The 27,874-nt window shown below is 49.2% G+C and overlaps 1 protein-coding gene across 1 annotated transcript; it reads right to left on the bottom strand.

Annotated features, from left to right (window-relative positions):
- Nucleotides 1-1,374: 1,374 nt before the first annotated feature.
- Nucleotides 1,375-22,701, bottom strand: TRIM29 (tripartite motif containing 29). The gene is made up of 9 exons (XM_062508683.1): nt 21,223-22,701; nt 14,216-14,311; nt 12,835-13,068; nt 12,276-12,474; nt 9,216-9,299; nt 5,941-6,006; nt 4,839-4,940; nt 3,819-3,898; nt 1,375-1,437 (listed from the first exon to the last, which is right to left on the bottom strand). Exons 1-9 carry the CDS (start codon nt 22,075-22,077, stop codon nt 1,375-1,377), a joined length of 1,779 nt encoding a protein of 592 aa, XP_062364667.1. The 5' UTR covers nt 22,078-22,701.
- Between the last annotated feature and the right edge of the window lie 5,173 nt (nt 22,702-27,874).

Here is a 27,874-nt window from a genome sequence, read left to right as displayed (position 1 = left end):
AGACAGCAAGACCTGGAGGGGGCTGATTTTATCCTTTCACACACATCCTCAAACCCCTCAGTGCTTTTCCAGCAATTCCATTCCCTTTTTTCACATCCCTTTTGTCACATCCTGCCCTGCCACTCCAGCCCCTTCCCCCTCTGGTCTTTATGGGAAAAAAAAAAAAAAAAAAAACAACAAAAAACAACCATCATAAAGTGACATTTCAAGTGCTGTGGAGCAACCAACATTCAGCCCTAAGAGTTTTGGGTGAGGTGTTGGGTTAAAAAGCCATGAGGATCTTTATGAAGGGATGAGCCATGAAGGAATTTTCAGGAATTTTCCCTCAGCAAGGTGCTGCAAGCAGGAAAAAGTGGGGCAAAGCCATTCCAAAACTGCTTGAATAGAGCAAACCATGAAAAGGAGCTGTCAGGTCTTGATTTTCATCATTTGAGGGCTCTTATTTCCATTTCTCCCCCTGCATGGCATGGACTGAACCCCTCAGCTCATCCACAGAGAGGGAAAATCACCTCAGGGAGATCATGGAATGGTTCTCCAGCCCTGGATGTGATTCATCTGTCCAGGGGACAAATACAAAAATATTATCCTGAGCAAAAAGCTGTGGCAGTAATTCTCATTGCCTACTGCAGGGGAAAAAAAAAACTATATAAAATACCTGAAGTACAGTATATAAATCAATTTTGGTTTAGGGGAATTAAGAAAAACCACCACAAACCAGAAAAGCACCCAGCACCTATGGCATCTAATCAATCTTGTATTACTAGGATGGATTTGCTTTTTATTTCTTAATTTGAAAGTGTGGCTGGAGGGGCACTTCAATGGGCTGCAAAGCCTCCCTGGCCTCCTCCAGCAGCTCTGGAAAAATCCTGCTGGGTTTTTTTGACAGGTGAGGAGCAGAGCTGAGCTGATGGAGCACCCCGGGGACATGTGGTGCCACCAGGGGATCTGAGCCCAGAGAGAGCTGGGTGTCCCCAGGGTGGAGAGGCACAGGGAAAGCTCGAGCCTGGGAAGGGCTTTGGGAACACCCAGCTCTGGACCTCCACCAGGACTGAACAGCTCTGGGGACAAGGGGACAGCTGCCTAGCAGGGGGTGCCACCCAAGCATCCACAATTCCCAGGAGGGGCAGAGCAGCTGGGGACAGGGAGGGGACAAAGAAGGGACAGCACAGGGTGTTAAGGCCTGCAGAGCTCTCAAGGCCAGCGGGTGACTTGGGGAAAAGTCCTGGTTTGCTCAGGGCGAGGCCATTCCCTCCTGCAGCTGCCCTGGCAGAGGTTAGAGCAGTAGGGTTAGCAGAGGAGCGGGGACATCCGTGACAATCCGCAGCTGAGCGTCCACTCCGAGCGCTGCCAGCTCCCCCCGAAATCCTCAGCAGCTCAGGGGGCCTCGTTGGAGGTGGCTCCGTTGCCTTTGTTGACGTAGAATGGGCGGTAATGTGACTGCAAGGCAGAATTTGGGGACGTCAGTCTGACCCCCCTCCTTCTCCTGACCTCCTACAACTCGCCCATCCATCCACACCTTACAGATTCCTGCCCCAGCTCCTCCAGCTTTTCCTGCTGGACAGCAGCACTGCCTCCTTCACCTCCTGGACGTGCTGGAGACATCAAATGCAAATAACTTGGCTTTTTTTTTTTTTTTTTTTTTTTTTGATTTACACACGTGCTTTTCATGGCCCTCGCTGCCGAGCCAAATGATGCCTCATGTAAAACCTCAGACTGTGACTCACGGCTCGATGAGAGAGGTTTTTTTTGGAAGAAGGGGAATGTCACCTTTATTTTTATGCTTCTGTCAGTGTGTTTTAATTGCTCACTAACCTGACAGCTCAGGGGAGCTGTCACACTCCCAGTTATGCAAGTTGTGTGGGGTTTATTTGTGCTCTCTGCCTGGCAAACCCCAAACTCTTGTGCATGGGAATTCACTGCAGCACTCGGTGTTTGTGTAAACTGAAATGGAAGTGGAGAGATGGGGCAGAACCAACAGGAACTGGCATTTTCTGCCTCTCCAGCTCTGTTTGCTGCAATCCCTGAGGGAATCTCACCCCAGCAGGACCTGTCCCTGGAATTCCACTCTGATCTGCCCCATTTCAACCAGCAACACGTGGCCAAGTCGTGCAGCCTCGTGTTGCAGAAACAGGAGCCAATTTATTTGCTGGCATCACTGGCTGCACAAACTCCAACCTGGGTGGAAATATCCTCCCACCACTGAAGGAATAACCACAGAATTCAGGAAAAAAATGGTGGTTTTAATGCCCAGTCTGCCTTAGGTTTGTTCTCTGTGGGGTCTCTCCCACCTTCTGCACCCCTTTTAGTGCAGCCCTAATTAATATCAGGAACAGCAGGAATTATGGGCAGAGCAACCCCAGCCCATCTCCCTGCTCAGCACCTCCTGCTCCATGTTCCCTTTTGTCGAGATCCTTTTCATTTTATGGCTTTAATTTCCATCAGAATTAAGATATGAAAGAGGGGGGGCTTCATTTAAAAGAGCTCCCTGGGCAAGAAAAAGACTTTCCTTGTTAAACAGCACAGTCCTTGGTGAAAATTCATATTTACAGACCTTTTAGAATGTATATTGCTTAAATACACATTTAAGGCTATTTTAAAAGCCAGATTATTGGCCCAATAGACCATAAAAACTCCTGCAGAGATGCTGCAGCCTGGAGTGTGTATTTCTATTTTGGTGCTTTTAAATGCTTGTATTTATCAGCTCAATTGTTGGGTTCAGGGCTGGGTGGTGAATATTGGCTATAAAAAGGAAATGGTCATTACAGATGTGTGCATGGGAGAGGAAGGGATTCAGGGAAGGGATGGTGGGAGAAGCCACCCAGATTTTCTCCATGGGGATTAAGGAAAAATCACCAGGAACACAGTGGATGTGGGTGATGATGTTTTAGAGAGTCAAACCCAAGGCAGAAAGGATGGCAGAATTTTGCTGGTTTGCTGCAGCACCTTCAAAGGCTCCAGGCTGGATTTCCTGGAAGAATCCTCCAAGGAGCATCCCCTGCACAGGAATTCAGCTCCTGGGGAGCCTTGGAAATGGAGCAGATCCAGCTGCAGTTCTCAGGCAGCCACTTTCTACCTGCTGTGTTTCCCTGAGTGTGGGAATGCTCTCAGCTCCGACAGGTCTCATTTCCACGGAACAGAAATTCATCTCTCACAAAAGTGCAGCCAAAAATCACAAAAAAAAAAACTTTAAAAATGTTTCATTTGTGGTAGCAAAAGCTCGACAATCTTAATTCAGATCATGTCAGGCCTTAATGCAGTGCAGTGTGAATAAAACCAGATTAACTTGGTGCTCCTGAGGCAGTGCATTAACTGGCTGTGTATTTGAGACAACAAGCCCTAAAACATCACTTCCCTGTGCCTCTTATCATGATCAGTGTGAAAAAAGTGGCTCAGAGATGTTGTGGTGATTTCTGACCCCTCATCTTTGATCCTGCATTTGCCCACTGCAGGACGTGACCAGCAAGGCATTTTTATGTGTTTGTATCTGGTGTCCTTTACACACTGTGGATGTCACAGAGTGGGTGACACCCCTGCAGGGGGGAAAAATTCCTACCAGTATCATTTTACAGGATTTGCACAAAATTCTGCATCAAATTTTAGACCAAAACCTTTTTCAAAATAGCATTTTTACAGCACAGATCAGAGCTGTGAAAGCTGGGGAGGTTAATCCGCATCCTGAATAGGAGCAGTGGGGTTGAAGCTTTTATTTCCCAAAGGACCCACCCTTATTCCTGAAGCCTCCCCCCGCCCCCCGGAACGGGCTGATACTCGCCCAAGGAAAATAAATAAATAAATAAATAAAAAGTTATTTTTCTTACCAATACAGACTGCTTGGAGGAGGATTTCCACGTTTGTGGCGTCACCTTTGCAGACTGGTGCCTCACTATGGAAGGGTAGGCTGTGACAACACAAAACACAGTTATGGGTCAGCCCCTGCCACTGCCACCCCCCTGTCCCCAGCAGCAGCAGCAGGACTGGAAGTGCCACCTCATTAGTCCTGCATTGCTCAACGTGGAAATGCAGCCATGCCCGGGGTGGGACACACAGACAGCCCTCAGACAGATGCCTCTTCCACCACCCAATCAGGCAGGAAAAGGCAGGAGAGGAGGCCTGGCTAATTAAAATGTTTGAGGGACGCAGAGAGGTGGAATGCAATCAGACCAATTAAATTCAGGCCGAGTCCCAAAGTCAGCATTCTGCCTCTCGCAGAGAGCACTACAGGATGTTTAATTAGTGCAAAGAGCTGAGCCTGAGGTTCCTGCAGCTCCTCTGGCAGCTCGATAAGCCCCGAGCCCCTTCCAGCAGCCCAGCCCAGCCCTGCAGGGTCACACCAGAGCATCACACCATGGTCCTGCCCCACCAGCTCCTGCTAATCACACCTGGCTCTGCTTGGCAGCTTCTGCATTCCACCTCTGGTGGGCAGTGACAAGAAGGTGATCAGATGGTGAATAAGAACAGGTAGCTCCTGCTTTTTTTTTTTTTTTTTTCTTTTTCTTTTTTTTTTTTTTTAAGGTTGTACTGTTTGTGTTACTTTTCAGTGATGACACTAGAAGGGCAGATGGCCGTGGTGTCTTCCTCAAAAATCATCTAGAATTTATTTCTACCCATTACAAACAAAATTAAAAATCCCTCCACCTGTTCCCTAGATAAAACTTTAATTTTTTTTTTTTTTTTTTATCACTCCTTGTTGCCCTGCTTCAGCAGAGTCGCTCCTGGGCAGGTGTCAGTCCTCGGCAGGCAGGCCAAGGTGTAGGGCTGCTCCAGGAAGGCAGAGCAGGATTAAGGGGTGTGTCACCCCAGAAGGGGCAGGAGGAAGGGGAATACTCAGTTCCCAGTACCGGTCTTGGTGAAGAGGCTCCCATCAGACTGTTTGCTGAAGTCACCGGGCGGATTCTGTCCCACCGAGGAGAACTGAAAAGGCAGCTTAGTGCCATTGCCTACTGGAAGACAGAAGAGGTTGTGTTATTCCACGGGGCTGCAGGGAATGCTGTGGTCTCAGCAGAATTTCCAGACACCTGCCTTCACCTGGCTCGGGGGCTCGGGCAGGGACAGCCCCGTCCCTTTTCTGTCTCTCTCTCTCAGGGACAAAAGGCAGCTGTGTGCGGGTGCGAGGTGATGCCAGCTCTCCAGGAAGGGAAGAGCCTTTCTCCTGCAGCCCCAGAGTGCAGGTGTGGCTCAGAGCAGCAGCTCCCTGCACCTCCAGAGGCAGCAGGGATGACTCCAGCACTGCCCTTTGCCTCCCAGCAGTGCAGGCTTCATTCAAACCCCACTGACATGAAAGCTTCCCCTCCTGGGGGTCAGGTCCTGGCTGCCAGAAGGAATCTAAGAGCAGGGAGATGAGAGGGACACAGCCCTGCCTGTGGCGTGGAAAGCAGGAGGGGCTGAGGTGTGGCTGTGAGTCACCAGAGCTCCCCAGGCACGGTGGCCCTGGCTGCTTCCAGCACCAGGGGATAGGCTGGACCTTGTAGGAACGAAGCAAAGGAGGAGAATATTGGAAAAGGAAGATGGGGATCTGGGAATAAAAGGCATGAACGTGGGCCAGGCTGTGTCTTTGAGAACTTATTAATGAAAGGTGTGATGGGAAGAAGCACCTTGTGCTTCTGAGACTGGCTGGGAGTGTTTGGAGTCTCCTCCTGGTTCTGCCACAACCTCCACGGAGTGTTCTGAATGTTCAGCGCCTGGGGATCATTGCAAACCACCTCCTGTGTTTTCCACCTCCTTTCCCTGCGAACAAGGAGAGCCAGGGATGCCTCTCCCTCCTCGGAGCATGGCACTGAGAGCCTGGGCTCGGGTGTGTGCAGCGCTGCTAGCCCAGCAGGAGCTGGCGCTGGGATTTTCAGGTGCCAGGGCAGCCAGGAGGGGCAGCAGGAAAGGGGGGTTAGTCAGGCAGAAAGCTGTGGCACGGGGGGTTAGATCCTCTCACACTGAAGGCGGAATTACCCGTACCAAGTGTTTCCTCGGTCGCTTGGAAGGAGGAAAATTCCCATGACCGTGGGTTGAAATTGGCTGTAAAACAAGAGCATCCAGTTCAGCAGTGGGCTCCTGACGAGGCCTGTACCTGGCATTGCTCTAGGAAAAGGTCCCCAGCCCCACAACAGAGATCTGGGCCCAGGCAGCAGAGAGAAAAGCTGGGTTTTATCCCTGGGCAATAGGGAAGGGGGAATGGGGGAATTGTCCCGCAGCGAGCAGAGCTCTCAGTGCCACGGGACTGCAGGAAATTGCCAGCTCAGGGCTGGGTACTCAACATGAGCGCTCTGCAGGCAGAGTTTGGGTTCAGAGCTCCAAAGACTCCAGGACAGGAACAAATCCCAGCCCCGTGTGCCCCAGGCTTCCACCAGGACACAAACTGGTGCTGCTGCAGCCCTTCTGGGAGGCACTGGGCTCCCAGTAAAGCAAAAAGAAGATGGATTCTTGGAGCTGCTCTGCTGCCATCCTGTGGGCTGCCTCTCTGTTTAAGAAGTGTTTCTGTTTACACAATTCTCTCTCCGTGTGCCTGAGTCCCTTCTACTCTTCTTTCAAACACTTTCAAGATGATTTTTCCAACCTTCTCCTGGCTTTGGCCAAACTGTTTGACACATCAGGAGAAGAAACCTTAGTGGGAGAGGACAGAAAGAAGCATGGAGCAGTTGAACAGATTGTTCCTCTGTCTTTGAGGCAGTGTTTGAAATGTTTGATCCCCTTCTGCCTCATCACTGTCATCCCTGCAAGCAAATATTGGATCATAGAATGGGTTGGGTTGGAAGGGACCTTAAAAAAAATCTCATTTCAGCCCCTGCCGTGGGCAGGGACAGCTCCCACTATCCCTGGGTGCTCCCATCCAGCCTGGCCTTGGGCACTTCCAGGGATCCAGGGGCAGCCACAGCTTCTCTGTGCCAGGGCCTTGGCACCCTCACAGGAAGAATTTCTTCCCAATATCCCATCTAAACCTCCTCTCCTTCAGTCTGAAGCCATTTATTATGAAACTCAACACAGCGGAATTCTCCTTGAATTTAAGCAAGGCTTAAAAACCAATAGGTTCAGCTGGAATCCAAGCAGTTCCTCAGTTTGGGCAGCTGTAATTAGCAGAGAGCATTCCTCAATCCAGCAAACAGACTTTCCACTGTGGCCTGGGGCAGAATCTGCAGTGACCCAGCCTAGCCAGAAACAGGGTGTGTAGCAAAGCTGCCATGAGATATTGAAGGATTCCCAGCGTGTTACAAAATGCAAAGGGTGGTCCTCGCTTTTTTTTTTTCCCCTCACTTTTTTGGGATTCTTTAACAAAGATGCAATCAGCTGCACTGCTGGACTTTGATGCCACAGTGAGAGGGCACAGAGAGCTCCAGAGAGTGAAATGATGATGGGGATGTTGCATTATTCATTGGGTAATCCTTGGCTAGCCAGCCTGCAAGCCAAGTGGGTCACGTCTCCTGCTTTGCCTACTGATTCATCCTGCTCCCCAAATCCCCCTCAGCGTGGTTCCAGCAGCTGGATCCTTCCTGCCACCCCTGAGCCCTGAGCCTGCTGGGGTCTGCTCAATTCCCCTTTCAGCACAGGCTCTGTGTGCAATCATGGCCTTGCTTGTTTTGGCCGCAGTCACTCTGTTGATAGAAAACACAGAGTGAGTAATTGGGAAGGCAGCATTGTCTGTGTTTCCAGGAAAACACCGATGTGGAGGTGGAATAAGCCATCCCCCAGTGCTTGGAGAGTCAGCAGGAAGAGGGGGAATGTGCAGCCCTCACTCTGCTCTGGACACAAATCACTACATGGATCTGGCAGTGCCTGGAGATCCCTCCTGGACCTTCAGGTTCCCAGCTGGAGCCTCTTCTCCCAGGTGTCAGCAGCTCCAGAGAGCAGCAGAGGGAAGCTCAGGCACTCATGACAGCACTGACCATGCTGTGCCACTGCCAAAATGGCTTTTTCTTCCTTTTTCCCCCTTCCTTCTTGCCATGCTGGCCAGTATCCCTGCCCCAGACACACTTGGGATGACATTGTCCAGTGTTCCTCCCTGCCACGCTCCTTAAATGCCTTTGGGGCTGTTTCCACCTGAAAGCCCCACATTTTGGGCAGAGATAAGCTTAGCTTGTGCAGCGTAAGAGTTGATTTTCATTTCCCTCAGGGTTGGAAACTTTTGGGTGCAGGGCTGAGTCTTTGGTCTCAGCAGAATTTCCCTGATAGCCCAGGGCCTGGAAACCCTAAACAAACCCAACCCTAAAAAAAGGCCCCTCTGCCCCTGACCTTGTAAAGAGCCCTGCTCAAGTCCTGCTGGCACTGGAATGGGAATGCCAGCCCTGCTCCAAACAACATCCTCAGAGATGCCAGGGAGCTGCCAGGCGTGGGCTGAGGGCAGAGGAGAAGGGCACAGCAGCAATGCAGACAAAGGGCTCAGCGTTGGGGTCTGGGTGATGCTCAGGAAACCCCAGCACAGGGCAGGGATGTGCCCTCAGGGAGTGTCCCTGCTCCTTGCTGCCCTGTCCCTGTCCCTGTCCCTGCCCACCCTCTGTCTGCAGAACAGCAGCTGGAAACACCTGGCAAACCCAGGCAGGGCTGAAATTTGGGTACTTGTTCCATGCCACCCTTCCTGTTCTTCAGTTCCATGCCTTGCCTGGGCTTTCAGCACTCTCAGCTCCTTGCTCTGGATGCCAGTTTAGGAATGCCAACTGTGATTTTAGAGCTGGATGTGTTGGAAACATTGGTTCACTCCAAAAATTCATCCTGCAGTGGCCACGCAACCAGTGGGACATAAACAAATCACCAGAGCTCTTGTCAAAGCTCAGGGAGGAATTCCAGGCTCCTGCTTTTTTTTTCTTTTTCTTTTTTTGCTTTTTCTTTTTTTTTTATAGGACACATTCCTCACCTTTTCTGTCCTTTCCTTGTAAGGAAAAATTATGTTTGGTGGTGAAAGTAAAATCTTAATGCTTAGTGCACCTTTCACTTGATGGCACAGAGAGATAAGCTTTGGATGGAGAGAAGCACTGATTTTATCCTGGTAACCCATGTTAAAACTCCCCTATATTCACTCCTGGATAGAGTTCAGTCAGTCCAGCTTTTCCCCATCAAACTGAGAACCTTTTCTGCCTGGTTTGAGGCAAAACCTTGTCAAAGCTCTGTATGCTGGAGAAAAAAACACGCGGAGGGATGGATCTGAGATGTGAGGGAGAGGAAATTTTGGGAGACATCATCAGTGAAGTTCCTTTCCTGGGCTGGAAGGGAGCCTGCCCACCTCTGGGATGCCATACCTTTGGGAGACAGGAACATGGAAAATCTCTTCAGGTTGTCAGGCTGGTTCCACTCGTAGTTGTTCATCATGAAGCGGTGGTCCCCTGGGGAGGCAGAGCAGGGCATGAGCTCGGGGATGCACCTTGGTGGTCTTTAATCCCCTGTGGAATCCTTGCCCGTGAGCTAAAGCAGTTCTGGAGCTGCCCAGAGTCTAAAATATAAAGTTCCCTCAGAGGCAGAGCCCAGCTGAAGCATTCATCCTCACAGCAAACACAGGATCTTCCAAAATCCATCGGGAGACCTGAGGGCTGAGGCATTTTCTTACCAAAACACGGCTGTGTGGCTAAAAATGACTCCAAAAGTTTGAGTTTGGTTCCTTTTATGTGCTCAGCCTGAGCACAGGGCTGGCTGATGGAGAACTGCCACTGTTTAAAGCTCCAGAAAACACTTCTGGGAGGGTTACATGGGTTGGCTTCTCCAGTTTTCAGAGAGAGATGCTAAAGCTGAGCTGCAAACAGCTCTAAACTCTTGGACAAGGGTGGTTAGTTCCAGTTTCATGGATCAAACTTACTCCTACACAGCCTGGGTTAGGATTTCTGACCCTGATTCACAGGAAATGAGGTTTTATCACTATACTTGCTCATAAAAAGCATTCTTTGAAGGCCTCTATGAACCTATTGTTCTCTGCCAGGAAGTAAATTCGGTTTTCATGTTTAAATAGCTCCATTCTTTGAGTCTCATGTCACTGAAGAAACTTTTATTTTATTTCTCCCATTTATTCAGTGCTATTTAAAGCTCCCTGATTATTTTTCTCCTCACCACACAGGTACCTGTTATGACAACTAAAAGGACATGGATTCCCTTTGGAGTCTGCTATTAAGCAGCTTTCATTCCATTAATATAATATTTCTTCCTGGGAAGTTTTTCACAGTAGAAGATCAAGCCAGCTGCAAATGAATTTGTTGCAGTGACTCAGGGGGAGTCCGAGTTAATAACTCCACAGTTCCTTAATGGATTTAATTCCCTTGCAGCCACTGGATGCAGAGTGCTGCCCTCTTTCATCTGTAACCATGGCTTGGAGATGGGAGAGCTCTGAAGCTCTTGGGACTCGCCATAAATAAAATTTCCCTCCTGTTCCCAAATTTTCATTAGGGCAGAATCCAAGCTGTGTCCCTGGTAAAGCTCCTGGAAGTACCCAGGTTTCTGGCAGGAGTTAGAAATGGTTTTGGCCCTTGAATTCCATGGATTTCAAATAACAATGAGGGCTTCAGGCGTCAAGAACGTGGAGGAGACCCCAATTAAAAGAATCAAAAAGTAAACATGATTTATCCTGAACTGCCAGAACTGAGCAGCTGCAGAACCTTGTTGGGTTTTAAAAATGGCCAAGGAATATGTTTCAGGAGGCAAAACCCAGCCCAGCAGATGGAAATTCTGCACAGCTCCAGGTGGACAAAGAAAGGAACATGCACAGAAGTGATTTTTAGATATCTGTTTGTCATCTATTGATACTGAGTTATTGTCAAGTTTCTCAGTAATTCTGGAGCATGTGAAGTGTTGAGAATTTCAACAGGAACGTTGCAGCGTTGAAAGATAAGTAATTTTCAATTTCTGGTGCTACTTTAAAGGCAGGGAGAGTTTTAAAACCTGTTTCTAGCTGTGCATCCTGAGCACTTTGGGATCCCTGACCTTCCTGAAAGGCTGGTCCAGAGGGATCTGATCTATTTAATTCATGTCTAATGGAGAATGATGGCTCTGGACAGTGTAATTATTAATAGAGGAGGGGTGTCCAGTAAATACTGTGCATTTGAGTGAATTATCAGTGATTTTGCAGATCTGCAGCAGAGCCCCTCAGCTGCCTGTGTTGTATGAGCTGTTCCTCGAGGTTATTCCTGCACCTTCTGGACTCCCACATCCTCCTGGAGGAGCAAGGTGCCATTTATCCTCACATCACCCACTGCTGTCCTGGTGCCTGGGGTTCCTCAACGACTGAGAGATTGCATCCAGGTGAGATAACCACTCATTCCCATCCCTGCTATTCCTGGGGCAAGAGGTCATTCCCTAGGATTAGGCAACATGCCCAGGGTTCCAAAGGCTGCCTGTGGGAAGTGCAGACAGCACAGCCCTGTTGTGGTGCCCTGTCCTAATCTTAGGTGTGAGCCTGATGCAAGACAAGTTCTTCATTCACAGCTAATTGTGAGGAAGTGGGTTATAAAACTAAAAGATTAATTTTGGTGCTGTGGTGTTGGCTGTGACCTCTCTGTTCACCTTAAACATCACTGAAGTGTGGGGAGCAGCCTGGATCAGGGCAGGCAGGCAGGAAATCTCTCCCAGGTGGATCAGGGATTATGATCAGAGTCACTCCAGCTCAAGTTGTTGCTTAACAACCAAATGGAGCCCTTTTTAACTGGAAAATTAGATTTCAAATGTTTCCTTTCCAGTGACAGGTGCTTGCAGGGTATTTGGTGTTCCAGCCAGGCAAGCAGAGGCTGGAACCCTGCTCTTGTAATATTTGATGGAACCCTGCTCTTGTAATATTTGATGTCACACCAATTTTGCTAACTGAGTGTACAAATAGGATTCCAATTCTGCCATCCCACATCCACCTTCGTGCCACTGCCTTTGCCCTTTACTGAGCTTCCTCAGCACATCCGTGGAGTTTCCCCTCCTGGAAAATGTCCTGCTAAACTTCCAGGGGCTTGCTGGAGCCTGGCACAGGGCAGGAGGGAAGGGAAGCTTTTCTGGGCTCTGCACAGGAGGTGGCTGAACCCATTAAATCCTAAACATGAAACCCAAAAATGAACCAAGAATCAGGGAAGTGGGGGCAGTTTGGTGTCCTACATGAGATACCCTAAACCCCTGGCACTTCAACTGGTTCCATCCCCACACAGAATAACTCTGATTTCCCAGAATTAATGTTCTAACAGCTCTCATATTCCAGCATTAATTCCAGCCACAGGAGTTGCTACTCCCACTTTTCCCCCAGGTCTTTGCTTACTTTCTTCCTCATCGGGAGTGTTCATCATCCTCATCACCCCAGGGAAGCAGGGAGGGAGGGGAGGGGAATATTTGGGATATTTTACCATTCTCCATGTGGTTCCTCTCGATGAAGTTGCGGCCCAGGTCTGCCTTGCAGATTTTCTCCACGTGCCTCATGCAGACATTGAGGAGGTCATCCCTGAGCAGCCCCATGGATGGGCTCATGCTCTCCCCTTCCAGCAGCACGCTGTAGGTTGGGAGGGATGGAGGGGGCACATAATTCCTCATCAGAGCCCCAAATTCCTGCCAAAAAAAAAAAAATATAAAGAAAAGGATCACAGTTAATGAGGAGCCTAAAGGTGTGGAGGCTGAATCTGAGGGAACTGGTTGATGTTAGACTCCAAAAGTGCAAAGGAAAGCGGGGAAGATGGGCAGGGAGATGTTCTATCCATGGTTTGCAGCCATCCGTAAAAACCAATGGCATGTCCAAGTCCACTCCTCACCTCCCAGAGCACAGACAGCTCCAAATGTGCAGGTGAACCCCTGCCATGGGTGTACAGAGAACTGGGGAAGGTTCACACAGCTCACACTTCTTTGGGATTGCCTTTGGGACAAATCCCATCCTCCCAGGGACAAAGGAAAGGGAAATGAGGTCTCTGTCACCTGCAGGAAGAGCACGGAGTCGCTGATCTGGTGGATCTGCTCCCTGTTCTCCTTGTCCTCCCGCAGCAGCTTCGCCCTCTCCTCCAGCTCATCCACGATTTCTTTCACGTTCTCCGAGGCGATTTTTTCTCTCTGATCCAGGGCAGCCTTCACCTCGTCCCTCTGCCTCTCCAGGTCACGGATCAACTCCTTGAAGTGCTGGTCCACCGTGGCTTTCTCGTTGGTGGTGTAATTCTGGATGGGGAAGGAGCAGAGAGAGGAGGCAGCAGGAAAGAGGAGCAAGAGAATATTAAAATTTTACCCTGTTCTTTGCTGACAGAGAGACACAGAGGGGGATAAATCCAAGGATTCGGCATTTAGGGTATGGAAACTCTAGCTATGCAAGTCTCAGCTGCAGGAAAGTTGTGCCAAGAGAAGCAATACCTGTTCCTGCAGCAATCACATGCATGCAATCCAAAAGGGCCACTGCCTTCCCAGAGGTAAGAGAATTTCTCCTATTTCAATTCATGCACTTAAAAATACTCTGCAACCTTCTAAATCAGGGTTCTGGCTCCTGGACAATTTGAGGAGCAAATTCCCACAATTTCAAAGGATGAGAGGTGCCGAAACACTTTTTAAAGGCCTGACCTCGAGGTGCCTCTGAAATATTCCTCAGAAGGACTGGGGATGTAACTATACTGAGAGTCAAAATTTCTAGGTCAGGTTTCCAATAATAATAATAATAATAATAATAATAATAATAATAATAATAATAATGCAGATGAAAAGCAGAGCTGGTGAGCCAATGTGCTTGCACCACATAAAAGGGAGAGGAATGGCTTTGCCTGTTAATATTATGCAAATTTTCTGGGGTGTCTCCAACTTGTGCTTTCACTGCTTTATTCAGTTAGGCTATAAAGGAAAAAAATAATACCATTACTCTATTCCAACCCTTACCACGGTGCAAGAATTATAAAGGAGCTCTCTCTCAGCATGGAAATAAGCTGTTCCACCATAAATAAGATGTTTGTTGGGGTAAATTCATCTGGTCCCGCTGTCTTATCCCAGCTTGGGCAACCCAGAGCCCTTTTGCAGGTTATTTGTGGATTTTGTTTCTAAATCTGCCTGGCTACTGGTGATGGAAGGGCCATAAAAGGAGCCAGAGCAGGGAGGTGCCAGGTTTTGTATCAGGGCTTGATCTGCCCGCAGGGAATGTCGCAAGATGACTTCAGTGGGAGTTGTTGTTTCCAAGATTTGGCTTGGAGCTCGGGATAGGGATGAGATAGAGGCCGGGGAAGGGATGGAGTGAGGAAGAACTGGAGGAAAGGAGAGGGATGTGGCAGAGGGGAGAAGAAATCGGCGATGACAGGAGGAGGAGGTGAACTGGACATCCCAAGCTCACCTTGATGCGGTCCCTCTCCTTCTGCCACTTGTCCACCTCATCTTCCACCTCGATGATCTTCAGCTGCAGCTGCTCCTTCTGCAGCGACAGCTCAGCCTGCAGAGAGGAGAGGAGAGGAGAAGGGAGAGGAGGGAGCCTGGTGAGCTGGGGATGAGGGTGGTCCCTTCCAACCAGCTGCAAACAGCAGCGGGGAGGTCCAGGCTGCCATGGGCATCACGAGCTGCCAGCGGGCACCATCCCAGCAGACTCAGCTCCTTCAGCAGAGCACAGCACCCACCTCCCAGGCTGTCAGGATGCTGCTTTTAATCACATGGGAGTCATGAGCTCCAGGGGAAGGCAGCTGTTTCAAAATTGAGCTGTGTGTGCAGAGCAGGGCCCAGCCCAGGGTGTGCCTGTGCAGCAATAACAGTTTTCATGTAATTACGGAATGACGTTTGACGAGTGTTGCAACAAGAGGATGATGCCTCCGGCAGGAATTCTGTTTAGACAGGATTGTGGATTAATTTGCTCTGAATTGAGAGCTTTCATGTAGCGATGGAGCTGGGGAATGCTTGGAAAAAAAAAAAAAAGAGAGAGAAAAGGAAAAGCCACAAAAGGAGGAGGGAAGAGGTGTAGTCAACCTGCTTGGCTGAGATCAGCAATCCGCTGGGATTCATTTGCATTTCGTTGTGCAGTGGCTTCCCGGAGAAGCTCAGAGCTGAGACTTGCCCAGGAATTCGTGGCAGTGCAGCTGTGGAGACCACGCACTGCTTCCCTGGATCAGCCCAGGACCTTCATGTTGACAAAGCCTTGCCCCGTTAACTCCAGCAACCCCTCCCTGGGTCCTTCCCATTCTCCATCCCTGCCCCACAGATCGTGCCCCAGCCTTTGTTGGTGCTTTTCTGCATTTCATGTGTCTGCAGGTTGCTCTGGGCCATGGCTGGAGGCAATCTGGCTGTGGGACACCCAGCCCAGAGCTGTTGAGGAATTCCAGAGAAATTCCCTGTGTTCTGTCATGCCAGGAGAGTCCAGAGAACCTGCTGTTCATGTGGGATCTTCTGGAAAATCGTTGGATTAACCCAAACCACTTAAATTCTCACCATTAGAGGCATGGATGGCTAAATGCACTCTCACACTCCAGCTCTCCATCCAGGAATGTAATGGAACATGAAAATCTGGCTCTATATTGATCAGAATTTAAACACTTTCAGCTCTCTTCCACTCAAAATGAAGAGCAGGGAAGAAGCTGTGAACCAGCCCAGACAGGAGCTCTTGTCCTGGTGCCAGTCAAGTGTCTGAACACCCTCTGGAGCTGGAATCCAGCACAGCTGCTCCGAGAGCCACCAACCCCAGCTGTTCCCATTTAGAAAATCTCTGTTTATGCAGGGAGAATGATTGGGTGATGGTTTTCTTGCCTGATAAAACACATTAAAAAAAAAATAGTGGGAAGAAAAAGGGGAAGTGTGTTCAGAGGTGTGTCAGTGCCACAAAAGCTGCATCCTCACATTGTTTTTAGGAGTTAGGAGAGCACTGACTTTCTAAATATTGTCCACACACCCTCAGTAGTGGCCTGAACGCTGCCACGAGCTGATTGTCACCCTCTCCAGGGGTTCAGGGCACACAGGAAAGGATTTTGTGGCACAGCTTCACCAGGGAACCCCCACTGGCTTCCAGATGAGAAAGTCTGCTCTGCTACTGATGGAAAGAACAAAGACAGGAGTTTGATCCCGTAATTTTCACATTTTCAAGACAGTGACTTGGAGGAATTCCTGCTGGTTTCCATTCCCACCTGCAGTGGAAGATGCCCTGTGCATCAAGACTCTGCACAGCAGGGAAATGCAATGAGATGAAAATATTTTAGATCCATTTATCCACTGCATTAAGCAATGTGAGAAATTACACCCAAACTCCAGTTGTTTCCTTGAGCCCCAGAGCTGCATCCACGTGGCATGAGTTGTTTGTAAAGTACAAAGCTCATCTCCAGACCAATTATTTCCCTCCTCATCCCCAAAAAATCAGGATGTCCTTATATGAGGATCCTGTGGAATTATATGAGAATGTGAGGGAAATCCTACAGAGAAAGACTGGAAGGAATTTTTGGGGAAGAGCAGAACTTTCACAACCATGTAGACACTCCCAAACTCAAGGGATTTGCAGAGAAAATGACAGGAAAAAAATATCAGGTGATGGCTGGAAGGTGGTGATAACAATATTAGGATTTTATAGTCCTTTTTAATTAAGATGGGTCTCAGAGGAATTTTGGGAGCTATTATTTCTGAAAGAGATCCTGAACTCTCAGCAATTCAACCATCCCCCAGAAAGGTGGTGTGGGGTGTAACAACCATTCAAGAGCAGAGGCACAATTTGGAGTGAGATTTATGACTTGCAAATGGAAATTACAGAGATGGTCCCAATAGCCAGGATGCAAATCCCACACTTAGCCAGATTTGGCAAAGGAGAAAACACCAGCACAGACTCCAGCAAGGGCAGGGGAGGTGAAGGGAGGTGTCATTGTGGGGTACTGCAAAAAATTAAATAAATACTACAAAACAACACCCTAAAAATAGGGGGGGGGAGGATAAAGAGAGGTGCAGGGAGTCTCTAGACTAGTGGAAAAACTGGTGGCATGGCAGAAGGGTGCTCAGGAGGTGGAGTACAACATCAAGGGTTCAGGATAAGATTTCCTGATGGTTTTAAGACCTTTTTTTCAATTATTTTTGTCTGGAAGGTTGCTTTGGCTGCCCTGTATATCACAAATATATAGTCACAGTATGGAGGGCACAGGTCTTAGGGACAGGCAGCGCCTCAACTTCACTCCCTAAGAGAAAACTTTTATCTGTCTTCATATTTTCCAGGGTCAAAAATCCTTGATGGACCATCCAGAACAAATCCATTGGAAGATTTGGGGTTCAGAAGACCCTCATGAGAGATAATACAGCAAACCCCCATGGTGGGGGTCCCTCCAGAGCAGAAATAACAGGAACAGTGGGGAAAAAAATCCAGGAAATCCAGGACAGCAGGCTGAGAAATGAAGGCACCGACAACCTTCAAGCTAAGATTGAGTCTCCTATTAGAGCCTCAGTTAATTAGGGCAGTTAAGAGGCTTCAGTGAAAGCTGAGAGCGGACACGCAAAGGTGCAGAGATGTACCCAGCCCTGGTGCTGTGCAGGACCTGCAGGTGGGAGATGATGGGACCTGCAGGTGGGAGAAGATGGGACCTGCACGATGATGCAAGTGGTTTGTGCAAGGCAGCAGCAGCACAAGCAGCATCACGCCCTGAAAGCCCTGGGAACACCCCTGTGTCCCCAGCCTGGGAGAGCTCTGCTAATTAAGCTGCCAGCAGCATCCAAAGGAAATGTGGGAGCTGCAGAAGTGCTGCTCCAACTCGTTGTCCCAGTGCAGGGCCAGGATGCCGTGGCTGAAATGTCGGGGAGTTGTTTGAGACATGATTTCTGCTGGGCTCGCTGTTGCGTTTTCCCATCTCAGCTGGCACATCTGGAGACTCTGCCAGCGTTCCATAAAATGCCACTGGAGAAGCTGAGTCCCTCTGCACAGCTTGGAGAGAATTCCTTGAGAAATTGCAGTCAAGTGGATTTTCCCTGGCTTCTGTCCTCAGTGTAGAGGATTAATGCAGAATTCGGGCAAAAAGACAAATTTACTCCTATTTCCGGCTGGGAAGAGTGGCCTTCCTGCAGGAAATTCTGGGGAAAGAGCATCTATTTTGAGCTGTGTCCACAGAGCAACCACAGTTGGTGTAGATAAAATCTCACAGCCACGCTGCAGCAGTGAGAATGGCCCCCAAACCCTTCCGAGGTTTTGGTGTTTTTTTTTTTTGTTTTTTTTTTTTTTTTTTGCTGTCTGGTCGGTGAGAATGATGCAGGGATGGGAATCCCTCTGGATCCATCTCTGTGGATGGTTTTCTTCAAAGCCTGGCTCAGCCTTTGTGAAATCCCCCCTCTTTCCAAAGCTTCTCTGTGGGAAGGATGAACACCCAGCTCCCCTTCCTGCACAGCAGTTCCCTGTACCCACAGTGAACTTGGCTTTAAAAATAAAGAATTACAGAAAAAAAAAAAAAAATCAAAATGTTTTCCAACAGAGCTGCCCTGGCATGCTGAGCACCAAGGCTGGTGCTGGAAGGTAATGCCAGGTTATTTACAGCTCTGGGACTGGTAGGCACAGGTGAAGTTGTCTCCTCTGGAGAGCAGCCCCGTAAAACAGGTTTGGGATGGAGGATCCCCTTTCAGAATGAAGGATGCTGGCTCCAAGGGGGAGCTGATAAATCAAGCCTCTTTTATTGGACTGTACAAGCTGCTGTGGAGCATTCTCACTTTTCAGGTGTGAGTGGTTATTACCCAGCCCCACAGATCTTTTCTTGGCTGTTTTTTTTTTTTTGGGGGGGGGGGGGGGGGGGGTTTGTACCGGTTCTGGTGCAAACTGTTACTTTTCCTTTAAACCTGCAGCAGGAAACGAATGCAAAGTGGATCTGGGGAGAGCATTAAAGGTTTGCTGGGTAAAATACGCAAATATCACTGGGTGGGAAGTCAGGACAAATGTCTCTGTCTGAGTCCCTGTGCCTTTCACTTGTGTCTGCTCAGCAGGAACAGGGGGTGAGTGACTCTCACCCCAGGCTCCTGGAAAGTGGAAGATGCTGCTGCGTTCTCTGTCTGAGACAGAGATATCAGGCTTTGCACTGCCCTAACTATAGGTCTCTGTGTTCTGGCTTGTTTGCATTTCTCTTCTCTGTCTGCTCCATGAGACAAGCAGGGTTTCCCAATTTCACAGAAGGAGCTTTCCCAGCTCTAAAGCACAGCTCCTTTCCTCCCTACAGGCCCACAGCAAAGACAGGCTGAAATGTGAATTCAATCTGCAGAACTGAAGGGCAGAGGTACCTAAACCAAGTTTATTCTGTGACCTTTTTGTGCCACCAGACCTCTGAGCTCCCAGGTCGGCAGCGCAGCACAACAAGCACCAGTTCTGGAATCCTCTCCAGTTCTGGAATCCTCTCCAGTTCTGGAGTCACACAAGAGCCAGGGACGAAGGAATCCTGGCAGATAAATCCTGGATATCCAGCACTGTGTGAAGGGCTCTGTCTGGACACAGCTTTGTTCTGGTCACCACTCCAGGGGCAGAATGGATTTGGAGGTGTTAAAGCTACTCTGGAGCTGCTGGGATGCCAAGCTGGGGAAGCAGGGCAGGGATAGGGATGACCTGGTGTGCGGTTGCTGCTTGTCCCTTCCAAAAGGACAGCAGCACCAGCCACTCTCCCAGTTAGTGGTCACATTCCAGCCAGGCTGATTTGATAAGAAGAGGTGTTACACGGACTTGGAAATATTCATTGCTCCTCGCGGCTCCTGCTGAGGCTCCACCTCTGGTGAATAAATCAGGGGTGGGAACAAACATTTGTAGGCAACAGCTTTGGTGCTAATTGTTTTTGTCTGAGTGAATGCTCGCTCGAGTTAGAGCATGATCAAACTCGCTGTCAGGAGAAACTCGCACACGGGCATGATTCATGTTGATAAATCCTAAATCCTTTAGGCTGAGCAGCAGCAGAGCCGGTGCAGGAGCTAAAGGTGGCACAAGGACTCTGAGAGAGGAATCAAAGAGCATTTAAATCCCAGTTCTCTGCTCATCCATGGCTGTGTCTTTAAAATCAAGGCGCTGGAGGTGTCTCCAGCCCCAGGAGGAAGGATCTGAACAGCATTGCTTCCTCAGGAAGCAGCTGCTCACCTTGTCCTAGGCTGGAGTTGGACACCTCCACAGACACCAGGCAGGGCTTTATGTTAGAACTCTGCAGCGTTCAGGGCTGACATCAAAACCACAAGGACAAGGCAATTATGGAACAAGCAGCAGGCTGGCAAGCCCTGCAGGAATTTGGGAAAGGCTGTCTGAGACATGGAAAAGGCTTTGTCTGGTTCCAGCGAGGCTGCAAGCTGGAGATGACACGGCAAGAAAAGACCAGAGAAGCCAGAGATAAGCTCTACACAAGATGCTCTTTCAGCCTGATGAGAGAAATCTTCCCAGCCCCTCAGAAAGAGTAAAATTGTTCTTCCCATTAAGAGAACTCCAGGATTTCTCACAGCAGGTACCTGTGTTTGCCTGGTCACATCACAGCGCTGGTTTGGGGTTTAGGAGATCTTTGTGCTCTTCCAGGTCCTGACTGTGTGACCCCAGGCACGTTGTTTTATATAATTATAATTTTACAGGTCTCCTTTTTGGCATCTCTCCTGTCCTGTCTGCTTAGAAAGTTTCCAGGTCCTGCTTTTACCACGGGGATGTGCAGCAACAAATGTAGCGATACTCTGATTTTTTGCTAGAACAAGTGAAACCGTCCCCATCCACCCAGAAAACAAACAACAGGAGTCTTTGAGCAAACAAAGGTGAAAGACATTTCATTAGTGAAATCTCCCTGGATGTCCATCCTCTGAACCTGTTGTAACACTTCAGAGGAAATGATCAGGTTTTGTGCTTGCACCAGGGTTTGGTTTTTTGTTGTTTTTTTTTCCATTTAAACTTCAGAAGACTCTTTCCATAGGTGTGGCTCAACAGACGAGAAAAAAACAAAACAAAACAAAACCTAGTCTCATTCTAAGGAGCTGAGATAGCAATTTTCAACAGTTATTAGTACCCCTGAGTAACTTTAGTGGGCACTGATTTGACAGTTTGTATTCTGGAGGTGCTGACCCCACACAAACACTGTCAAAACTCAAGAATATTTTTAAAAACTCAGAATTTAGGGCTTGGATTCAGCCTCTGCTGGAAGTCAGGTGTGCTGGCAACCAGGTTCTCCATCCCTAGATCCAGCCTGCAGCACAACTCCAGCGCTGCGCTGCTCCAGCCAGGATCAGGAGAACGACAGTCCCATGGAAAGAGCAGCCAGGCAATGTCAATTCTCCACTAAACACTTCCCATCCTCCCCCACTGCATCCCGGGATTCCATCCCAGGCGTGACCCGAGGAGGGACTGCAGACTGTGCTGTGACACTGGGATCTGCAGGAAGAAAAGGAGGAATAAAAGGAGGATAAAATTACCTCTTTCCCCGCCTTCTCGATCTCCACTGTCACCGTGCTGTGGTTCTTGTGCTCCTGGAACATGCAGAGGTAGCAGATGCACATCTGGTCTGTCTGGCAGAACAGCTCCATGGTCTTGCCATGCACTGGGCATTTTCTGGCTTCGAAGTCCCTGATGGGGTCCAGGAGCTGGTGGTCCCGGAACGCCGCTCCCTCCAGGTGGGGCTTGAGGTGCAGCTCGCAGAAGGAAGCCTGGCACACCAGGCAGGACTTCACAGCCTTCTGCTTGTTGTCGATGCAGGAGTCGCAGAGAACATCCTCGAGCTTCACACGGGGCCGGGAGCCCGCGGCTCTGTCGGCCTTGTTGAAGGGTCTCCTCAGATCCCCCGTCTCCACCAGCGGCAGGGAAGATTTCTTCAGGTCCCCCATCTGCCCCGCAGAGAACAAGGATTTCCTCCCTTCCCCGTCAGCAGGCAGGAAGCTCTTTTTGGAATCCAAGGAGAACAGGGACTTCCTGAGGTCACCCTTCTCCGGGAAGTTCAGGGCCGGTCTCCTCATGTCTCCGATCTGGCCGCTGGTGAACTGCATCTTCTTGGAGTCTGCCGAGTCCATGCTGAAGTAGGTTGACCTCTTCTCGTCGGATGACTCCACAAACTGAATGATGGGCCTCTTCCAGTCACTCCCAGAGAAGAGGGAGCTCTTGATTTGCCCTGTCTCCAACACAGCGCCGCCCGTGCCTTTTATAGCTTCTTTCTCGCCTCCGCCAGGGCTCGTGGCCTTCTTGGCTTCCTCTTCTTTCTTGGGGGCAGTTGGGCTCTTCAGGTCCTCGGGTTTGCTGGCGGTGCCGTTTGTCCTGGCTGTGCTGCCCGTTTCCATGGCCTCAACTGGGTCAGTGGCTCCTCTGCTCGCTGCTCTGCTCCAGTCCTGTCTCTCAGCCCCCTCCAAGGCAGGCAGGCTCTGCCTGGTCGTGGTCTCGACGAGGAATGGCTCTGGAATGCAGAATGCAGGGAAATCTTTCTGGCCCGGTGACGCACCCCGAGCTCCTGAGGAGGAGCAGCGCGCCCAGATCGCGCCCAGGTGGATGCAGGGGGAAAGAAAGGAGGAAAGGAAGGAGCAGACGTTGAGGGATCAGAAGCTCCAGCTGTGCAGTTAATTATACAAGGCAGTCCACACCCAAGAACATTCTTGTCTAACCAGGTTGGTGAGGAAGGGCTGTTTATATACATAGAAATGTCTCCTTAAAAAAAAAAAAAAAAAAGAAGAAGAAAAAAAAAGAAAAGAAAAAAATCATTTTCATTAAGATGTAGCAACCAGTTCCACCGCTTGTTTCAAAAATAATTTGGCCAGCAGTTGAGGTTCCCTCCTTGCAGAGATGGGCAGGGTTGAGGAGACCACGAGATGCCCAAGGTGGGTTTCTTAACTGGGTCATAGCCATGCACCAAAATAATTATGGTTGTAATTAAAATGAACGCCTAGAATAAAGCATTCTTCAAGCAGGCTCCCCCCAGGGTTTGCTGCATTCAGGAGGGAGGAGAAATTCATGGTTAATACTGGGTTTAAACAGCTCTATTATCTTTATTTTGATTTTATTTTGGGTTTGTGCAAGGTCTGTCCATCTAGACCTGGAAATAACCCAGCCACGGATCAGAACAGGTAAAAAATTGGTTGGCCCTGCTTTTCCCACAGGCCACACAATCTCCAAAAATCGAGTGGTGAAATAAAACCACCACTGTGTGCTCTGAGATAAAAATTCAGGTGCATCCTACATAGCTCTTCCAATAAATGTCCTCAGAAAAGGAACACACCTGGAAGAGGAACCATTTTGCACCTTAGATGGTCAAAATATCTCTTGCTAGAGAAAAGAAATGAAGAAGTTTTAAAAACAATCTGTTTTCAGCAGCTGAATTCCTAGGAAATGTTCACTTGTTGGAATCACAGATGATTTCAGGAGAAAATAAGTTCCTTATGAGCACTGGTGGATTCCAGCAACTTCTACAGGATGGGGTTGATCTTCCTTTCCCATCCCTTCAGATTAAACTCGGAATTTCAGTGAGATAACTCTGAGATGAATGCCCAGGGTGCAAATTAACCACACCAGAAATTTGTGCTTAATTGAGTTTTCTTAGAACGCCCCAGTGGTGCTGCTGGAGAAGGTTTTTACCTGTAAAAAATCTCCTTAAACATCCACCGGGAACCCCCCCCCCGTTGAAAGGGATTTGAGTAAAAGTCCAGCTCTGCATTTTCCAGCTTTTTTTTTGAGGTGTGGAGGAAACAGAGGCAAAGCAGGAACCGCATGAATTCTGGATCTGATAAAAGAAGGAAAGAACCTGTCTTACAAATGCAGTTTCTAAAGGTCTTGTCCATGCAAAATGAGAGAGAAAAAGAAAGTGAAATTATTTTTTCTGGGCCACAGGCTCATTGATCCAGCCCCTCGTGCTGCCTGCATGTCTTTACAACTCTCTCTTTATAAAAAAAATGCCTCAGCATTCTGCATTTTTTTGGATAATGGTTGTTCGGAAAGGGCATTTCTTTCATTAATAATTTTTTATTAATAGGCCCACAGCCTTTCATGAGTCAGAATTCATTCCCCAGCTCAGGAAAGGGCAATGCCGTTTTTTAAGACCCGATTTCATAAAGGAAAAATTTGCCTGACATCAATGCATTTCTTTCCCCCTGGCTTGCTGGGCTGAGCTGTTCTTTAGAACATCAACAGTCCTGTAAGTCTCCAAGTAATTAAAAATACTGCAGGGTGGAGGCTGCTGTTCTCACGTGTACTGAAGAGACTCAGCAGAGCTGCTCCAGCCAAAGTTAATCCTGGAGGAACAAAAAACATCCCAAGGAAGAGCTCTGGCTTGGACAAAGGTGGCCGTGGTTTGCTTTCCTGATGCTTTGGTAAGGTTTTGGTGCAGGTGAGGCAGATAAAAGGTTAAGGACTGAGTTTTTAGATCTTGGTTTTACTGCTGCAAATCCAGAGTGAATCCCAGGATCACGGGATGGGTTGGAAGGGACCTCAAAGCCCATCCAGTGCCACCCCTGCTGTGGGCAGGGACACCTTCCAGTGTCCCAGAGAGCTCCAAAGCCTGTCCAGCCTGGCCTTGGGCACTGCCAGGGATCTGGGGGCAGCCACAGCTTCCCTGGGCACCTGGGCCAGGGCCTGCCCACCCTGCCAGGGAACCATTCCTTCCTTTCATCCAACCCAAATTTCCCCTCTTGCAGCTTGAATCCATTTTCTCTTTTCTAGTTCCTGATCCAGAGTCCCTCTCCAGCTTCCCTGCAGCCCTTTCAGATCCTGGCAGGTGCTGTGAGGTCTCCACACAACCTTCTCTTCTCCAGCCTGAACATTCCCAACTCCCAGCCAATGTCCAACCTGAACATTCCCAACTCCCAACCTGAACATTCCCAACTCCCAGCCTGAACATTCCCAACTCCCAACCTGAACATTCCCAATTCCCAACCTGAACATTCCCGACTCCCAACCTGAACATTCCCAATTCCCAACCTGAACATTCCTGACTCCCAGCCTGAACATTCCCGACTCCCAGCCAATGTCCAACCTGAACATTCCTGACTCCCAATCTGAACATTCCCGACTCCCAACCTGAACGTTCCCAATTCCCAACCTGAACATTCCCGACTCCCAACCTGAACATTCCCGACTCCCAGCCTGAACATTCCCAACTCCCAGCCTGAACATTCCCAATTCCCAGCCTGAACATTCCCAACTCCCAGCCTGAACATTCCCGACTCCCAGCCAATGTCCAACCTGAACATTCCCAACTCCCAACCTGAACATTCTCAATTCCCAACCTGAACATTCCCAACTCCCAGCCTGAACATTCCCAACTCCCAGCCTGGACTTTCCCAACTCTCAACCTGAACATTCCCAACTCCCAACCTGAACATTCCCAACTCTCAACCTGAACATTCCCAACTCCCAACCTGAATATTCCCGACTCCCAACCTGAACATTCCCAACTCTTAACCTGAACATTCCTAACTCCCAACCTGGACATTCCCAACTCCCAACCTGAACATTCCCAATTCCCAACCTGAACATTCCCAACTCCCAGCCTGAACATTCCCAACTCTCAACCTGAACATTCCCAACTCCCAACCTGAACATTCCCAACTCCCAACCTGGATATTCCAAACTCCCAGCCTGAACATTCCCAACTCCCAACCTGGATATTCCAAACTCCCAGCCTGGACTTTCCCAACTCTCAACCTGAACATTCCCAACTCCCAACCTGAACATTCCCAACTCCCAACCTGAATGTTCCCAACTCCCAGCCTGGCTCCAGGCCCTTTATCATCCTTGTGGCCTCCTCTGGACCTGCTCCAACACTTCCACATCCTCCTTGTGTTGGGTACCTCATATTCCAGGTGCCAATTTGTGCACACAAACATTTCCCAGGCACTTTAGGAGCCAAAGTTCAGCCCAGCCTGGACATCTCCTTATCTTTGCCCCTCCCAGGGGTGGCTCCTGCTGCCTCCAGCATGAGTTCATTTTTGTAGGAGCATCCCCTGGGATTTTTGCTCTGGTCCCTGCACAGGACAAGTGTCCCCTGGCGGGTGCTGTCCCAGCACACGGGTCCCTGGCTGTGCCTGTGACTCAGAGCACACACCCACGGGTGGCATCTGCAGGGCCTTTCATCTCCAGGACTCGGCAGAGCTTTTCAAAGGTTCGCAAATTAAACCTGACAACACCTTTGCAAAATAGGTCTGGGCTGGTAACCCCACGTAGCAATTAGGAAAACTGAGGCATGTACTGGGGAGATGACAAATTTTCCAGCAAAATGAAAGTTTCTTTTTCCCCCTGAAATTGCTGTACAGTCTTTTTGCTTTCTCCTACTTTTTTATCATTCACACTCTCTTATTTTTCATCTTTTGCATCCTCTTATTTTTCATGGTTGTGACTCTTCTAAATCCTTGCTCTGTTTTATGAATACCTCAGGATGCTGCTGCTGCTGCTGTTTAGAATTTCATTTTGTCACTGTACCCAAAAGTTTGGGTGTTTCATTGCTCGTACCAAAACATTTCCACTCTACAATATCGCTGCACATGGTTGGTGTTGGAAAACCAATCTCCGAAGGATGAAAAAGTGAAAGAAACTGAGTCCACTTCAAACTAAATAGAACAGAAACAGTTAAGCCAACCCCGGGCCACTCCTTTAGACAGGCTCCAGAGCAGGTTTTCAAACAGCAGCCAGTGATGAAGTCATGGGGAGTCAGGGAGAATTAGCTCAACCAGCCCATGATTCACTGGCCCTGGTTCTCACAACTCCGAGCCAAGCAGGAGCAGGGAACCTTCCTGGTAATTGCCTGCTCCGTGTTCTGCCCACTGATCCACGGTGCCTTGCACATCCTTCATATTTCCAGCCCTTTCTCATTTCTTCCACCTTTACGTGAAATAAATCCCCAGCCAAGAAATGCAACACCGAGGTGCAGCCGGGGTGTTCCGAGCCCCGAGATCAATCCTGGAGCCACGTGGGGACCATTGGGCAATGGCAGGGCAGGAAAGCAGCTCCCAGGGTGACAGCAGAGCTGGCAGAACGAGTCCAGGGCTCCGTGCTGCTCTCATGGGGATCAGTCAGGCAGCAGCACATCCAGGTGGGTCAGTGGGGCTCTCCTGGGAGAGAGGGCAGCTCTGCAGAGACTCTGGGCTGTGATTTCATGGTTGGGGGTGGAAGGGACCTTAAATCCCATCTCATTTCATCCCTGCCATGTTCAGGGACACCTCCCACTTATCCCAGTTACTCCAGCCTGGCCTTGGACACTTCCAGAGATGGGGCAGCCACAGCTGCTCCAGGCACCCTGTGCCAGGACCTCACCACCCTCTGAGTAAGGAATTTCTTCCAAACATCTGTTCCAACCCTGACCTCTTTTAGTGTAAAACCACTGCCCTGTTGTTATCTACCCATCCAAAAAGTCCCTCTCCTACTTTTTATAAACCTCCTTAATACTGGAAAGCCACGGTGAGATCTCCCTGGAGCCTTCTCTTCCCCATACAGCTTATGTGAGATGGACTCAATTTAGATGAGATGGACTCAATTTAGATGAGATGGACTCAATTTAGATGGGAGATGGACTCAGTTTAGACGGGATGGACTCAATTTAGATGGGATGGACTCAGTCTAGATGGGAGATGGACTCAGTTTAGATGGGATGGACTCAATTTAGATGAGATGGATTCAATTTAGATGGGAGTGACTTGATTTATAGGGCATAAAGTGAAGCCCAGATGTTTGTGATGATTTGACCATCAGCTGTGTGTCTTAGATCAGGGGGTGAAGGGAAAGAAAGCTGAACCAACAGGATTCAGTAATTTGGGGGATGAATTTCGTTCAGTTGTGATCAAATCCTGCTCAGGATTTGCCTTCCTACACCAGGAGTTGGAGTTTTAGGATGCTGTGAGCATCCGAGGAGCTCCTCCAGGGTACCACACAGGCCAAACACCCTTCCAGGGCTTAAACCAGGCCTGCAGGCTATGAGCAGGACCATGGGGAATCTCAATGATTGGAAGAAGTGGCAGGCAGGGGACGAGTGCCCCGTTGTGTAAGAGCGATACTGGGCGAGGCGCGCAGCAGTGACAGGGTGTGACAGCTCAGAGGATTTGTGCAGCCTGGGGGACAGCCCCTTCCCAGGGCTTGTGCTGAGTCTGGAAAGGCTGAAGG

This window comes from Cinclus cinclus, chromosome 25 (genome assembly GCF_963662255.1).
Source record: "Cinclus cinclus chromosome 25, bCinCin1.1, whole genome shotgun sequence".
Taxonomy (NCBI): Eukaryota; Metazoa; Chordata; class Aves; order Passeriformes; family Cinclidae; genus Cinclus; species Cinclus cinclus.
Note: the sequence above shows the minus strand (reverse complement) of the source record. Positions and strands in the feature narration are given on the sequence as shown.

What these genes read in the sequence shown, in the direction of transcription:
- TRIM29 (XM_062508683.1), bottom strand. Translation starts at nt 22,077, where the DNA reads ATGGAAACGGGCAGCACAGCCAGGACAAACGGCACCGCCAGCAAACCC. An exon ending in AGGAGAGGGACCGCATCAAG is followed by an intron (nt 13,069 to 14,215) that starts GTGAGCTTGGGA and finishes TTCCCCATCCAG; the next exon opens with AATTACACCACCAACGAGAA. An exon ending in ACTCCGTGCTCTTCCTGCAG is followed by an intron (nt 12,475 to 12,834) that starts GTGACAGAGACC and finishes TTTTTTTGGCAG; the next exon opens with GAATTTGGGGCTCTGATGAG.